Source organism: Procambarus clarkii, chromosome 27, assembly GCF_040958095.1.
Source record: "Procambarus clarkii isolate CNS0578487 chromosome 27, FALCON_Pclarkii_2.0, whole genome shotgun sequence".
In the NCBI taxonomy this organism is placed as follows: Eukaryota; Metazoa; Arthropoda; class Malacostraca; order Decapoda; family Cambaridae; genus Procambarus; species Procambarus clarkii.
The window spans coordinates 657,020-674,833 of record NC_091176.1 but is presented as its reverse complement, the minus strand read 5'-3'; the positions used below and the strand labels follow the sequence as shown (position 1 = coordinate 674,833).

General features: G+C 38.7%; 1 protein-coding gene across 11 annotated transcripts in view; it reads right to left on the bottom strand.

Moving 5' to 3' along the window:
- The window catches only part of PAN3 (Poly(A) specific ribonuclease subunit PAN3), a 93,857-nt gene that overhangs the window by 36,142 nt on the left and 39,901 nt on the right, over positions 1-17,814 (bottom strand). For 8 of the 11 annotated variants that reach the window (XM_069332206.1, XM_045749410.2, XM_069332211.1 and 5 more), the window contains 3 exons: positions 8,935-9,155; positions 6,510-6,712; positions 5,330-5,389 (listed from right to left, as the gene is read on the bottom strand). In XM_069332206.1, coding sequence (XP_069188307.1) covers positions 5,330-5,389; positions 6,510-6,712; positions 8,935-9,155 — 484 coding nt within the window. The remainder of the gene's footprint in view (positions 1-5,329; positions 5,390-6,509; positions 6,713-8,934; positions 9,156-17,814) is intronic. The other 3 variants (XM_045749414.2, XM_069332210.1, XM_069332209.1) reach the window with 1 other exon arrangement.

The following is a 17,814-nucleotide window of genomic DNA, read 5'->3' as shown; positions in this document are numbered from 1 at the left end:
CACAGATCCTTTTGGCTCGTATTTCTCGAGAGGCTTATTTTTGCAAAAGCTTGCCGTTTCTTTGGCCAAATAAACTTCTGAAGCCATCAACAATGTTTCTACATGAAGTTACCTTCCAAGAATTTTTTTTTTATGAGCAATCAAGTAGCTTGCCTTAACTGTGGCCTCAATGACCTGATGAAAACTTAATTATGGATGGATGCTTTTTTAAAGACTGCTCAGACACTAACTTTTATTATTATCCTACTTGTGACCATTGTTACCTTCATAATTCATAATTCATTTTTGCCAAGAGCTACCTCTAAGTTATTTCAGCAAAAAATTAAAAAAAAAAAAAAAATCCACTTTTCCTATACAACTGAACACACTAGTAATTGTTCATTTCTTTCCTGTCATGATTATGTAACACTGAACATGGCTTCTCATAATTATAAGGCTCAAACAAAGTGCCTCGAACAACTATGCATGACTGGCACTTGAGTGACACTGCCCAAGCAAAATGACTGCCACAGTTCAGATTTGGCACTTCTAATAAGAGTAAAATTTCTCTGGTAGTCTACTTAAGAACAAATAACTTGTGTGCCAGACTGACATTCACAACCACTATACACTAAAAGTAACTTTTTTGAATAGAGAAAACAGACCAAAACAGAGAAACTTGCCAATTTACAAGAGGTATTTTTTAACGAACCAAGTTTGTTGGGTGCTTAAGGTGCTGTTGAAAAAGTGAGTGGCCTGGGGGCTGCAAATTTGACACCCCTGCTCTAAATGACTTGTTCACCCATCATGGCCAATAACTTTTCAGTGTTTAGTTAAATAGTTGGAGATGAGTTTGGTGAATCTTACCCCAAGCCATCACAGAGAGACCAACTCATTACAGGCATAATATAAAATATCAAAACAGACGAGGAAAAAAATCAACAAAATAACCCCAATTGCCAGAGGATCACAGCACCACCACCAATGCCACCACAAGGTTGGCAGTCAGCAATCACATGTATTGCCCAGCCCACCCACACATGCTCAGGAAAAATGTGACAAAAAGGGAGACAACAAAAGCAACCAAGGTATCAACAGTGAAAGTAATGCTTAATTTTATGTTAGCCCTAATTTCTGAGCTAATGTCTCTCGGTTGCTTCCAATCAACTTGAAAAGAAGCACAGGGAACAGGAGAGGAAGAACGCTATGGGGATGAAAAACATCCGACGTGCTTAGTCAAACTCTGCTAAACCACATGCAGGAAAATGGAATGCCGTGCCAAGGAGCACAGGCTCAAGCCAGAAAATTTAAAACCATTGGTGGATCCACAGCCCCCAAGCCAGGTTGAATAATAATGGAGGGGCCTTGCCATAAAAATAGTGAAGCTAACATCCAATCTCTGGATCAGTACACAGAAGACCTGAAATGGGTTAACAGCAAAATATTTGGCAAACACAAACACCCTTAAAGACATGGACAGTCAAATTGAGCAACACTGGCAATTATCAGATGTTAAGACAGGAAGTGCCAAAAGGAATTCATTAGATGAAAGCAGTTGCAAGCATAAGGGAGGAGTGACAGAGGAGACAACAATCCCTCCGTCAGGGAATCAGGGACAGAACCAGAGGCACCACCATGAATTGGATCATGCCAGTAAGCATCAATCAGGTCCAAGTAAATGAGTAAAGGCTTACTTGAAACCACCTGTCAAACTTGGGAATCAGTGGTCATCTGGGAAGTAGGACACAATAAAATGCAAGTACTGTTTTGAGAAAACGATCAAGGATAAAGGTTCGGGAATAGAGTCCTTTGACACGAAACGGCCAGGACACTACCTAGAGGTGAGGAATCATTACATTAACCACCCCCCTCCTTGTCCAACCAATCAGGTTGGACCACCATCTGGATTAGATGCATAGACAGCTTGGAAGGAATCAGAAGCACTTTGGGAGGAAGGGAAGGACAAACCATAGAAATCGGTCACCACACCATGAAGCAAATGAGTAAAAGTTTTTGGTATGATATATGAAGCAAATAGTGCAGAAGACAAGTATGGAAATTTACCTTCACAACATTTTTATCAAAAAACATTTCCAGTGACAAAAAAATGGAAAACCTGCACTAAACTGGTTCAAGCCTTGTGGTCCACAGTGACTAAAGCCACAGGCAATTTTGGAACTTGGATATGAAGCTGTCATGAACCCACTTTACAGAGTAGGATAATTAAACTCCATTAACCAAACAAAAAGAGGAAATCCCAGTATAACACACTAAAAGACTGGAATGACCACTTTTCAAGACAGAATGCTCAAATGACAGAAATAAACCAAGTTCTCCAATGAGTATAGTGTTGGATTGTCTGCCAACTAGGAGAAACCTGGTACCTCAAAACATAACCAGGAAATTGGATGTGAAGCCAAACTCAAAAGTAATATCATTGTCGTCGAAGAAAGAAATTGAGCAAGTCGCAACAAGCCAGAGGATAGAAGGAAGGACATGAAATTTGCAGAGATAAATCCAAACCCTAAACAGAGACCTGGAAGTGTACCTTAGGGAAAGAGATGGCAGAATCCAGTTGAAACTGGGCTGGAGGTTAATACAGTGAACCCATCTGTAGGTATAATCATAACATGGCTATCACCATGGCTGGTTTGTACAAAATGAAATCCTCAGGGAACCAGATACAATAAGAATTCCAGAGAACAACATAGAGCACATAGAGGTGTCCAGAGACAAAGTGGAAAAAATGCTCAAGGAGCTAAATAAGAACAAAGCAGTTGGTCCAGATGGAGTTTCACCATGGGTTCTGAGAGAATGTGCACCTGAGCTCAGCATTCCTCTTCAACTGATTTTTCAGGCATCCCTGTATACAGGAGTTGTAGCTGATGTGTGGAAAAAGGCTAACATAGTTCCAATCTACAAAAGTGGAAGCAGGGAAGACCCCCTTAATTATAGACCGGTATCATTGACAAGTGTAAGTCAAAATATTGGAAAAAATTATTAAAAATAAATGGGTAGAACACCTGGAGAGAAATGATATAATATCAGACAGACAGTATGGTTTTCGATGTGGAAGATCCTTTGTATCGAATTTATTCAGTTTCTATGATCGAGCAACAGAGATATTACAAGAAAGAGATGGTTGGGTTGACTGCATCTATCTGGACCTAAAAAAGGCTTTCGACAGAGTTCCACATAAGAGGTTGTTCTGGAAACTGGAAAATATTGGAGGGGTGACAGGTAAGCTTCTAACATGGATGAAAAATTTTCTGACTGATAGAAAAATGAGGGCAGTGATCAGAGGCAATGTATCGGACTGGAGAAATGTCACAAGTGGAGTACCACAGGGTTCAGTTCTTGCACCAGTGATGTTTATTGTCTACATAAATGATCTACCAGTTGGTATACAGAATTATATGAACATGTTTGCTGATGATGCTAAGATAATAGGAAGGATAAGAAACGTAGACGATTGTAATGCCCTTCAAGATGACCTGGACAAAATAAGTATATGGAGCACCACTTGGCAAATGGAATTTAATGTTAATAAATACCATGTTATGGAATGTGGAATTGGAGAACATAGACCCCACACAACCTATATATTATGTGAGAAATCTTTAAAGAATTCTGATAAAGAAAGAGATCTAGGGGTGGTTCTAGATAGAAAACTATCACCTGAGGACCACAAAGAATATTGTGTGAGGAGCCTATGCCACGCTTTCTAACTTCAGAATTGCTTTTAAATACATGGATGGCGATATACTAAAGAAATTGTTCACGACTTTTGTTAGGCCAAAGCTAGAATATGCAGCGGTTGTGTGGTGCCCATATCTTAAGAAGCACATCAACAAACTGGAAAAGGTGCAAAGACATGCTACTAAGTGGCTCCCAGAACTGAAGGGCAAGAGCTACGAGGAGAGGTTAGAGGCATTAAATATGCCAAAACTAGAAGACAGAAGAAAAAGAGGTGATATGATCACTACATACAAAATAGTAACAGGAATTGATAAAATTGATAGGGAAGATTTCCTGAGACCTGGAACTTTAAGAACAAGAGGTCATAGATATAAACTAGCTAAACACAGATGCTGAAGAAATATAAGAAAATTCACTTTCGCAAACAGAGTGGTAGACGGTTGGAACAAGTTAGGTGAGAAGGTAGTGGAGGCCAAGACCGTCAGTCAGTAGTTTCAAAGCGTTATATGACAAAGAGTGCTGGGAAGACGGGACACCATGAGCGTAGCTCTCATTCTGTAACTACACTTAGGTAATTACCACCACCCAACTTGTGCCAAATAATATCTAATGTCCAACATGCTGCAAACCTCCCCAAGAAAATCAAAATTATACCTGAACCCATGGAAAAGGAGAGAGGAGGGAGGGGTAGAGGTGTCTACTATGGAGACCCTTAGTCCCCCACGAAGAGATGGCCTTCATAATATCCCACAAACACACGGGACAAACCTAAGAAGAGATTGAGTATGACACCATCACATCTGTTAACGAGTCCTCACTCAAATTGAAAGGATCTTTCATAAGTCATGAAGAATCAATACTTAAGAGCCAGGAGAGACCTTAAGTCAAGGCCATTTAATAGTCCTTATCAGAAGGGGAGGCAGGGAGAAGAGGCAAAAGTGGATGCCAGCCAAACAAGTAGAACCCCAGATAGGGAAATTGGGTGGTCCAGAATTAGTACAAATCTAAACCCTAAATATTTTCATTATAAAAAAAGAGAAGAGGCACACCTCCCACAGCTCTGGCCACCACTGGTGATGGCAAAAGGTTATATCCTAAGGTACTGCACCAAGGGTAAAAGCTGTCTTATAGGCAACCACCCTGGAAAGTGGTTTTATCCAACCAGTTATGGAAATGAGTTTTGGATAATAGGTATATGCTGGTTTTTGTGAATTATATCTAAGGATGAATCCATGATTTATGCTTGGGGATCACAAGGAGGTCTGTCCATAATTGTAAAACATTTAATTTGTTGAAACTTGACAAAAGATAGCTAATAAATATCTCCATTAATACAGAACAAATGAAAAGTAGATACACCTGTGTAACCCCCCCCCATTTTCATCACTGCAGCCAACACAGAAGTCATGAAAAACTTATCACACACCCATTGGTGAAAAAGTCCTTGAACCTAGGCAAGAGTAACAAAGGCAATTGGAATGTCTGCCAAGTTCAAAAACACTGACCTGCATTCCTGAAAGCTGCAAGCAGCTCAAGTCAAGTCACAAGTGGGTGAGAGAGGCATCACAAAAACCAACAAAGTGTTAAAGGCAATATAAAATCCTAAAACATATATTCATAATATTGAAAAATACATGGCAAACAGGCCTACCGGACCCAATAGGAACTGGTCGTCCAATCCATTAGTGAAGGACCGGAATCACACCCAACCCTGTAAAGTATAGATGAGGAAAGGTGGTGGGGAGGGAAAAAATCAAGAAATATTCCATTATGAAGGATATCAAATAAGAAAAAAAGGACAACAAAGTCTAAACAAATACAAAACATTTAAGCATAGTGGCACCTTTGTTTCATTACCTCCATTTACCCTCTTAACTACTACTGTAGTACATTTATACATACCTAATTCTGTTCACATTCTGGAATATGAATGAAAGTGGCAAATGCTGAACATTATATGACTGACTAGTATACAGAATTCTTTGGCAAATATTTTGGGAAAAGAATAGTTTTAACTTAAAGGTACAGTATTTGAAATGTATGGGGAAGATTTTGCATATGGCCAATCCCTCAAGGATAGAGAAGCTTGCAGAGGAAACAAAGCATTAAAATTATAGATGCAGAGCTATTTTGGATGAAATAAAAGCCTAGACAATTAATCACCCATACTTAGGAAATAAAATTTACACAAGAAATAACTATAGAATTATTGATAAAGTTAATACTGTATTACTTGCTAATTTAATGATTTTTTTTAAATCATAAGTCACCACAACCAGATAACTAATAAAATAGACTAAAATTTGGAATGAAAAAGTAAATTCTAAAGAAAATTGTTTTGCAAGGTAGCAAAATGAGAGGTGAAACTGATGGAGGTAGATGGAATTTTTTTTGTATCAAATGGTTACAATCTTTAAAGATAGGAATGTGGAAAATATAGAATTTGTTGCAGCAAAAGATATGAGAGAGATAACTCTCAGAGTTGAAGACATTCAGGAAAAGATACCAATGCAGAGGCTGGAGATGTTATGTTTATAATCAACAATCTGGATTTTTCTTCTTGATCACATAAACAGTTATGAAAATGATTGACATGCAAAATATACAAAATTAGAATAAAACAAAAGTACATACATTACACTTTTAATCGACCTAAACCCAAAATCAGCAAGTTAAGAAAACGTTATGTCACTTGCATACAAATTTCTAAAATGTAGCATGCCAGAAAACAGAAAATAAAAGTAACTTTAAAAACAATTTTATCTACTTTGTCATAATTAAACGATTAAGATTTAAAAAATAGAATAATTAACAGATTAAGATAAAATTACCTTGCTCCTATCATTGGCATAACATCATTTATGCTCTTGATGCGCTGTGAGGTAAGAAGGCAGACTACCAGCATAGCCAAATCCCGTGAATATGAGCGATTAATCAGCTCTAGAGCAGTCTGGATATTATCTCGTTGTAAAGCTAGCACTGAGTTGCAAGCAAGGGCCACCATCAGCTTACCCAGGTTCACAAGGTCCTCTTGCTGGAAGAAAAAAAATCCAAATATTTGTAACTTTAAAATCAGATTTTGTTTACAACTTTTAAACTGAGACAAAAAACCTTGCCCACCCTCTTTTCTTGGAGAAGCCCCTTGTGGCTTCCTGAAGCTATCTTGCCAAGATGATACTCGACTACTAGTCGCATTAACTGCGAAGTTCTGAATGGTCTACCAGGGATCACAGCCTGAACCTAGTCCCACACCCCACCCCCCATTCTTGCAGGCACAGAGACCAAGTGACACTTCCCCACCCCACCAGCAAAGCATTTAGAAAATCAGCAAACCCCTATAGACCTCTGCTGGGTTCAAAGAAACTGCAGCCTTGAAACTACTAAATGAACTCTCCTAAACAATATAAACAAACAAATCTTTCAAACAATCAGGAGCTAATTAGCACTAACATCTCCCCTCACCCCCCACCCCAGTCAGTGGGGGAAGGGCAGAGCTCCAAATTTTCTCCAGCATCTGTTACAGCTGCAGACACTTAGTTGTCCACTATAGGATTCCTTGGTTGTCATCTAGCTGCATGGGTCTTACTGCTTTTAAGCCAAGAACCAGCCAACCTTGCACTTTTGTCCTCTGGGGCCATTTACTTGACATTATTTCGTATTACAGCTAACTTCACATGCATATTTTCTGGCCAGTTTGTGTTGTGTGGACCTAGCTCGTAGGTTACTTGGAGCTGCATGTACTCGGTCCCCCTTCCTTGTGTGCTCCCTAGTGCTTGCACAGACACTTCTCTTCTCTGGTATGTTCTGGAGTACACTCTTTAGAGGCTAGATAACCGGGTTGGGTGTGTTGGGGTTCTTTTGCCTCTGTTTAGACTCTTGGTTTGGAGAGAATGTTTTGGCTGCTTGGGGTTCACAGGGATTAGTGTGCTTGATTTACATGGCATGCCTAGGTCAGCCTTCACAGCTGCAATAACTAGGATGTGTTGGTCAACTGTTATAATTCTGACAAGTGGCCTCAGTGTCTGGATGTCCTGTTCGGTCAGTCCTTTGGGCACCTGATAATTCCCCATGGGTTTTGGCGAGGCCTATGCATATTTCCCCCTTACCCCACCCTCCGGAAACCCACCCATCACCTTGTGGGTTTGTGGGCTATTTGTCATTCATGCCCTGAGGCATGAATGACAGATCATTTTAGATAGTTCACAGGGATTAGTATTATCCCTGTGATAATTAGTATTTGAAGTAACTACTAAAATAAAATAAAAATACACTAGCTAAAGGGCCCAAGCAGGACAAAGTCCAAGGGATGGCCAGAACATAGCTTAAAATATCGGCATGCTATGACTGACAGACCGGAGATGATAGCAGCCACCATAATATCAGTGAAAGAACTGACCTCGAGAGCCAGCTGCTGGGATGGCCGGGTGACATGGTGGTGGCTATCGGTACCAACGAATTCATTTAGTGTCAGTAATTTTATACTTTCAATAAATTTTTATCTATCCATTACATTTTGTGATCATATAATTTTGGTTAATAAATATTATACTGTACTCAATTTAATATTTAATTCATCAGGTTAGTTTTTATTGATTTTCTTGTTCAGTGTGATTAGATTATGTTGTTGTTTAGCAGCTTGAGGCTTTGTTTTCTGTGAACTCTCCAGTAGTTCATAACATTACAATGACTTTCAGGATGCTTTTCCAGTGGAATGGTAGATTGTCACTTGCATGCTCCTTGCACCTCTGTGAGCGAGGCCAGGTTTTGGCACTAATCCCTGGTAGGCTAAACAAGAACTACCAGGACTAATGTGACTAATTAGTATTTAGCAATCTCAGCAAGATAGCTTTATTGAGTTATCAAGATCCCCCCCCTAGAAAATGCATAAAACATACCATACAGGCCAAAATTAAGCTATAAATATATTATATTTTTATTTTTTTGCAATATAATTTCACTTAGTGCACATTATTCTTTGTTTTGTCCTCTTAATATAGTATAGTAAAATGTTAATAACATTTACAAAAGCATTTTGATTTCTTAATACTGTATTTGTTTAACAGGTCATATTTTTCTCTGCACAATTTCATTCCAAAACAAAAATAAATAACTTATTTGAAATCAAATAGATAATACACACTAAAAGACAACCTGAAATCAATTGTAAAAATCATGCATAATCATGAATGCAATATATAGCAACTTCATCTATTTCATGTTAACATCTCAAAACTAAGACTATCAAGCTATACAAACCTGATACTGTGGCATACTGGCAAGGGGGTTGGCAACATTAGCATCAAAATTCAATACATCATGAATTCCACAGCAGTTGACTCTAATTCTTGCTTTGTTGTCTGTAAGGAGGATTTTTGTAGGGTCTAACGTGCGACATGAAAGGCCCTGTGTGTGAATAGTCCGCAGGGCCCCCGTTAACTGGATTATGTAGTTCCATAGAGTGGATTCTGGTAGAAGACCTATTACATGAAACAGGAGAAATTTAATAGAACACGTGTATAATTAGGAATACTACTTTGAAAGGCATAACTAGGTATCGGTTAATTATTTAATGACTGAATAACCCAGCATTGAATATAATTAGATCTCTTTATGGTAAAGCCTCAGTGGCTCACTGTAGATATCTTGTCGAGAATGCTTCATACTACAAAGTTATGTCTGTTGCCGAAGTCTTGTTTGGCCTACTGGAGACCAGAGCCAGAACCTGGCCCATCACGGAGGCAGAAAGAGAAATGATGTTCTGCCATTTCACCGGGAAAGCATCCAGAAAGTCAGCAAAGGTTTACATATAACTGCTGGATTTACATGTCTAACAAGCCTCAAAACTGCCAAACAACTCTCCAAATGATCCAAAAGAAACAAAACTAGCTCGAACCCGTAGGTACTGATACCGTCACCAGGCAGCCTAGAGCTTGGTCCTCTGCCAACTCACCAGTCACTTCTGGTACAGATAAAAACCACCCCAACAAACTAACGAACCTGGAAGGGGAAGAGGGATACAGGGAGACAGAGAGCCATTGGAGATCTATGGGAGAGAAAAAAAAAAAAAAAAAAGAGCTTAATTACATTCAATGCCGAGTCTCTGGGGAAGCCTCTGTGGCAACCCTGTAGCTAAATAACCACAGAGAAAGACGAGGGACTCACTTGGGCGAAGAGACGGCAGTTATTTTAGAACATCACAAGTAGGTAGCAGGCTGCTAACCACGGGTAACTGCCTGCCTGCTAGGTAAGCAGGCAGGCAGCCTAAGGGTAGGTAGCAGGCTGGCTAACTTGACCATACTGCAGATAATATAAGATATACGAACCATGGAAAAGAGTGTCAAAGATACAGGATTAAGCCACAAAGTATCTACTGAAGCAGAGCCAGTGGCATGCAGGTGGAAACAAACTTCAGCCACCAGACACAACAAATGATGCACCCCAGCCAAATTAACAAAGCATTAACCACAACAGATTCCACAGGAAGACCACAAACTCATTCTTTGCTAGAAAAGGAGACAGCTGCAAGCAAAGAAAATACTCACAGAGCCAAAGGAGCAGAAACCCTGTCTCCAGAGAAGAGCATGAAGATCCCCAACCCATCAACTAGAGAGGGGAGGGGGGTGGAGGGGAGAGAAAAAAATTATAAATAGTTATCCTGGACCGAATGGCATGAACCGAGGGGAGGAGAGAAAATTTAGGTCTGTCAAGTGCCCAATATGGCCCAGGAGTAGCATGAGCAGGCCATAGGTGAAAAAATGTGTGAGACAACTCGTGGGATGGAGCTATAGCAGTATAGGTACACATCAAATGCTGTTTGATGTATGCTAGCAACAGTGGTTCTGCCAACACTGACAACAGTATTAGGCATGAGATCCCTATTAAGAAATAACCACGAGACAGTATAACACAAAACAGAAACCGAAGAAAACAGCGGAGAGAGAGAAACAAGCAAAACGAACACCTAGCGAACATACTATCACCAAGGAAGACAAACTCAGATGGGACACAAATACCTCAGCTACCTGCGGAGCATATAATCATTAATAAACCTGCATCAGACAGTCCAGATGCAAAGAGGCAAGGTGGTGGTACAGCAAGGTACATCACGGAACCGATCCGCTTAACCCTTAGACCGCACATATTTCCACGAATATAGGGGGTAGAGAAAATATTTGAATTATGTAAAAATAACTTAAATATTTTTTAATTTTAAACAAATATCCATCTTATTGGCTTCAGTGTCATGAAACCTTCATCAAAATATTTTCAGAAATTGATTTTAGACAAATTTTTTAAAAATAAGAACATTTTATTGATAAGGAATCGTAATAACTGGAACCGAAGGATTATGCAGTAATAGAGATGCAAGCATCTGTCCTATGCTCAAAGAAGAGCAATAGTAATAAGAAGTGTCCACAAAGTATATATGTAGTTGATGCCTTTATATCATTGCTGAGTAATACATAATAATAATAATGAATAACTACTGTATGTTAATATGATCTACTATATTTCGTTATGTATCATATAAATACACTTTCCAATGTTAATACTGTATATGTTACTTTCATCAATGTCCCAAAATTATTATTTTTTAGGGGATTTTCTTTTAAGATTTTAGTTTTTTTCTCCTTTGTTTATTATCTGATTTTGTTGTAACTTTCACATCCTGGAGAATGCACATGTTTTCATAACTATGTGAAGATAGAATGAAATTAGTTAACAAATAAATCAGTCAAAACTCTGAAAACTTGGGACTTAATTTTTTTTGGCTGATTTTTCTGATTTCAAACTATATTTTCTTTGTCTCTTTAGGTTTTGATGATTAGGGACCATATTAGGGCTTTTTAACTTATATAAAGTATACCCTAAATATATCCCCTAAATCATTATAATTATTATAATTATCCCTATATTTTGTGTTTTTTGGGGGCTATTTTTTCTTTGATTCCATTTCAACACATATTGATCTATAACTTTCACATAATCAAGTACGAATGCCAAACAATGTTTATTAAAACATACAATTAAATTAACGAATTAAAATACCTTTATTCATTGTTGATAACTTCAACTTCAATTATCTCTGAAACCAGAGTTTCAACTTTGAATGGCTTCTAAAATTCCAGTTATTAACCGATTCGCATTATTTTGACATTGTGTGCTCAGCTGTCTGTTTTATAATCCCATCAGAATGGATTTTTCATAAACTTTATACATTTGGAGTTGTAGTTTTTTGGGGTCTAAATTTGACGCATATTTTAAATGCCCTATTGACGATTTTTTTTACAGTAAACTATACTGAAAACCTATATTCTAATTTGAAAAAATGAAGATCATATGCTATTCTGAGAGAATAACAACATTAATCCTTAAACTGCGCAACACGCCTGCAGGCTCACGTCTGGTTTGCGCAACGCGCCTCCGGGTATTTGTATTTTTTACATTTCATTCAAAACTCCCGCGGCTACATGGGGTTCACATGAGCTTCCTCAGGGCTCTTGTAAACAGACGCCATCTTTAAAAAAAATTGTGGTCCACATTCCCGGGTGTGGGAGCCTCAGTAGTGTGTGAGCAACCAAGGCTGGCGCAGCATGAGCGCACAGCACTGCTGTTCAGTGTGTGACCACAGCATTGCCTAATAATGTCAAAATATATATATAACTTGTATTATTTAGCCATGATAGTGTTATAGAAGAGCCTGAGTATGATAATGACTGGGTACAATGTTCAAATATCAGTGATTCAATGTTGTTAACGATGTTCACAGCGCTAGCCACAGCACCACAGCATTATTTCGTCCATCTAGGAATCTTCAAACGATTTCTTAGGTTCCTTTTCAAAATAAACGTGTGGTCAATTATTCATTTACAGGAATTAGTGACCAGGATTGTGGTTATAATTAGCGTTGTGCGTAGTATTGTGGAAGGAGGAATTTTGGTGAGGGAGGGAGGGCGAGAATTGAGGTAGCCTCATTGTGTGTGTGTGGCTGCCACTCTTGTTTTGCTCACCATACTAGCTTAGTGGTTCGCTATGGGCAACACATATGTACATGGGTATATATAGTGTGTGTATATAGTGTAAGAACAGCAACAGGAGAATGTTGAGAGGAGCTATTTTGGTGAGGGAGGTGACGTAATCGTAGCGTCATCTGCTGTCGGCTGTGTGATTTTTCATGCAGTGTATGGTGGCCACTGTACTGTTTGGACACAATATCGGCTTACTTGCATAGTTCTGGTAAATAAAACATGTAGATAGATATATAGAACATGTGTAATAAGAACTATAACAGTATGGTGGGAGGAGCAATGTTGGCGAGTAAGATGTTGGAGTGAGGGAGACTGGCTGGGTGTGGCTGCTCTCACTCGAGGTGTTCTGAGTGTGTTGATGGTGAATGTATATAGTGTGTGACAGTGTATAGTGTGTAAATAGATTGTATATATACATAAATTAGCATGATACATAGTAAATGTGTGCTGCATATGTGTACACAAGTGTCATGCACGTAACAGTGTCTTCGGACAGTACGGATGTTTTACTGCCATAATATAGTGTACGTGTTCACTATACATAGAATTAGCACGTAAAAACAAATAAAATGTATTTGGAACTGTGCGAAAAAAATGAACTAAAATATATTCGCGGCAACTCACGCGCCCCGCCCCGAGCGCCCTACTGGCCCCGGGAGCGTACGTCACGGGCGAACAGGGAATGATGACGTCATGCCCCAACTTACGGACCCCATAGCAGCCAAAGTAAGTACAATTTCGATTTTTTTTCTACATACCCATACTGAGGGAAGGGTTTCTGACACTTTAAAAAGAAAAAAAAAATTTCCAGAGAATTTATTTCCTGCGCACTACGGGGGTGTCATATTTGGAGGCAACGCAGTTAAGGGGTTAAATGAACAATTAATAATAGTTCATATTTTTTATTCTGAATTGAAAAACTGAAGTTTTCAATATTCAATTATAAATTAATTTTGATTCTCTTGTTTTTCATGTCAAGTTATGATCATTTAGACAAAGTTGGAGCATTTGCCTAGTTGATTATGCAAAAAAAAAAAAAAAAAAAAAAAAAAAAAAAAAAAAAAAGGAAAGTGTGCAAGTTTTAAAAACTTAAGTTAAATTATTTTTTGTCAAATCATATATGTATGTCTTGCACAGTCTAAGGGTTAAAAAAAAAGTTGGAGCTATGGGAAAATGCCCGGGTTCAGACACCAGGCCAGAAGCGTCAGAAACCAAGGTTGAGCTGCCCACTAAGGAGCTAGAAGGGTCACCACCCTTTTCAAGAATAACTATAGTTTTGAAAACTCAGGGCAGCAACAAAAGGAATTCACTGCAAGACCCTCACAATCAAGGAACCGAGCCATGTAGAAGGGAAGATGCAGGTTCACTTCCAGGCAAACCAGACAAAAGCAAACCTTGTTACTGCCTCTACATCCCTCAGGAGGTATATAACAAGTTCAAGGGCAACAGCAATGCTAGAAAAACCTTGGCCATAGAATGCAACCAGCGCATCTCCAACAGGAACAGAAGCAAACTGCCTCACATAATGTTCGTTCACTATTCCACAGTGGAGCGATACATAAACCTCTCCATCCTGAACATAAATCACATTGACCCAGTCTTCAGGGCAGAAAACATGGAACAACTCTACTTCTCTACAGTAGCCGAAGACCCAGAAGGAACTCCGATACCAAAGCTTTGTCTCTGATATTTCAGGCGACATTACAACATCGTACCACCACAGCCAAAATCGAATCCAAGTTAAAAGAACTAACAGGTTCAACATCATAGGAAAACCGCCTCCTGCAAGCCAGACAGAACACCAAGTAAACCAGGTCGACAGGACTACTGTGATGCACTAGGCAACATATCAGCGACAGAATTGACTGGCAAGTTGGTAGGTAACAAGCTCCAGGCCACCTGGTAGTGGCGATTAGTACTAATGGGTTCGAGCTAGTTTCAAGTGAATTATTTTCTTTTATTTGATTCATTTGGAGAGGGAGGGGAGGAAGTTATCAGGGGAAAGCACCAAGCCATTACAACTATCATTACAACTATATAGCGCTTGGAAGGGGTCAGGATAAGGATTTGGGATGGGTCGGGGGAAAGGAATAGTGCCCAACCATTTGGACGGTCAGGGATTGAGCGCCGACCTGCATGAAGAGAGACCGCCGCTCTACATTCATTTGGAAAGTTATTTTGCAGTTTTGAGGTTTCAGTTATTGTGAACCAAGCAGTTGTCTGTAAAGCTCCGGTGGCTTTCTGGACGTTTTCCTGGTGAAATGGCAGAACATCACTTGCTCTTTACACCTCTGTGAGGATGTTAGGTTCTGGCTCTGGTAGGTCAAACAACTCTTACAGCTGTGATGTAACTTTTACAGTATGGAGCAATCTAAATGAGATGGCTATTAGGATTCACTAAGAAGCTCCCCTCAGAGAAGTAATCTTTGGTAAAACAAATAAAAATTACTGCCTGGAATAGCAGTTTAATGAGAAATCTCAACGTTAATAATCATGTTGTATTCTTTTGTTTACTAATACTGTACGTACTGTATAACAACTACTTAAAAGCTATATTTGCCAAAGTACTAACTAATACTAACTTAAAGTTTTAGAGTATGTTTAAACCTTGTTAATAGAAAGGAATTGGGATGCACCATGTCTGAAATAAAAGGTTTCCACACTAATATTTCTGTTACTCTTTGCTATATACATTACTGTCAAATGTTTCGAGGTTTTCTAGCAGCAAAAAAATAAAACGACAATTTTTGTCAAACAATACATTTTGGTATCAAATATAAATATATTAAAAACTGTACTTACCTTTCCAGAGATCAGTCTTATCCTGGTAGCATAATGATATCCTGTGGAAATCACTTGTAGATGGTCTTTAGTGCCTTGTCAAATTTAGAGCCCTTTAGCATTTTCCTCTGAAAATTTTTGCCACCAGAACCCAATCTTTTTAACAATGAAATACTAAATCTATACTTTTTTTTTGTCTCAATAACACTAGTTATACCAAACTCATCATCCAACCTTTTCACTTTTTAGCCTTGCTTGCTTCTCAGTCAATTTTGCCATTTCTTTTATGCTAAGAAACTTTTAATTTTTTTATTCTCCTACATTTGGTTGTGTACTAATGTTGGTAGACAAATTTTCTACCAGCAAATAATGGAGAAATTTTTTTTTAATAGCATGAGGTACAAGATAGTACTGAAACAACCACAATTTGTTTCCCATATAGACACTATTTTACAATTTATAACAAAAGCATATTACACTATCGCTCACTTTGGACACCGATCACGTCCACTTTTTTCTCTCGAGTCCTAGCAGAGGACAGGACTCGCGTCCACTCCAAAAATATTTGTATAAAATTCATTTTTTATCCGATCGACCTTGGGATAGTTTCAAAATAAGCGCCTTTAGAGTGCGCACAATTTGATACCAAAATGAAAGATGTAACACAAAACTTGATGTCAGAACACTGGAAAGATATATATAATTTTGTGATGATGAGTGTCCAAAATTAAAATATTTGTTAAATTCCAGTTATTGCTCTATTATTATGGGACTAGTTTTAAAATACACGCCTTTTTATTGCGAACAATTTGATACCAAAATGAAAGACGTAACACGAAAATTGATGTTATCAAACTGAACGAGTATACACATTAGGTTGCGGTGTCCCAATTGGTGCTCGTTTACGGGTAACTTTAAGCTTTCCTGCGGGGGAGTCAAGGTGAGAAAACTGAAATGAGTATACACATTTCAGTGTCACCGCGTGCTTGCCCACACGCTCGCCCACACGCCGGGGGCGTGACCTTAACCCTTAAATTGCGCATGGCATATATATACACCATGAGTAACATGTCTCACAGTGCGCATGGCGTATATATACGCCACAGGGTGCCAGACACAATTCAAATGGCCCGCGGCTACACAGGGTTCACATTAGCTTCCTCAGGGCTCTTGTAAACAGACGCAATTTTTTTTTTTTAAATCATGAGCAATATTCTCAGGTGTGAGAGCCACAGTACTGTTGAAGCAACCAAGGCTGGTGCACGCAGCATAAGCAAACAGCATTGCTGTTCAGCTTGTGACCACAGCATCACCGAAAAATGTAAAAAATACATATATAATTGCTATTATTTAGCGATGACAATATTACAGATGACCCCTGACTGTGATAAAAATAACCAGGGTTGTGATAATAGCAGGATTGTTGTAATAATTAGCGCTGTGGGAGGAGTGATGCTGAGGAACGGGGGAAGATAGTTTACCGACTGTGTGGTCACCTGTTATTGTCTGCATTCACCATACCAGCTCAGTGGTTCTCTATGGTGAACACAAATGTAGATACTTATATATAATGTGTGTATTAGTGTAATAACAGCAAAAGTATCATGCTGGGAGGAGCCATTTGGGTGACGGAGGTGACGTCATCTGCATGATTTGTCATGCTGTGTAGAGGGTGGCCACTATGCTCTTTGGGCACTCTACAAGCTTAGGTGTACAGGTACGGTGCATACAACATGTAGATACTTATATATAATATGTGTATATAGTGTAATAACACTGCAAACAGTATTGTTGGGGGGAAAAGTTTAGTGCGTGTGACCTTGAATGAGTGAGGGAGCCGCCAGCTGACTGTGTGTAGCGACAACTCTTAGTGCCTGAATTAACTATACCAGTTTAGTTGTACAGTTGTGGTGAACAAAACATGTAGTTTCTTATATATAACGTCTGTATATTGTGAATAAAATATAAAACAGGATGGTGGGAGGAAAAAGTGGGCGAGTGAGGCGTTGTTGAGGGAGTGGCAACGAGTGGCTGGCTGGTGTGTGGCGGTCACTCCTCGTTGCTTTTCGACTCTCAATACCAACTTAGTGGTTTGTTATGGTGAACAAAACATGCAAATACTTATATATAACGTGTGTATAGAGTGTAATAACAGCAAAACTATTTGTTTATTGTTTTATGAACATAATAATTGAATCACTAATATGCACACCATACGTTTGAGTATAGCGATTATTCACCACTTTTATTATATAAATATATTACAATACACACTATTGAATAATATTTCTGCAAAAAAAAAAAATTAAGAAAAAATCAATCAGAG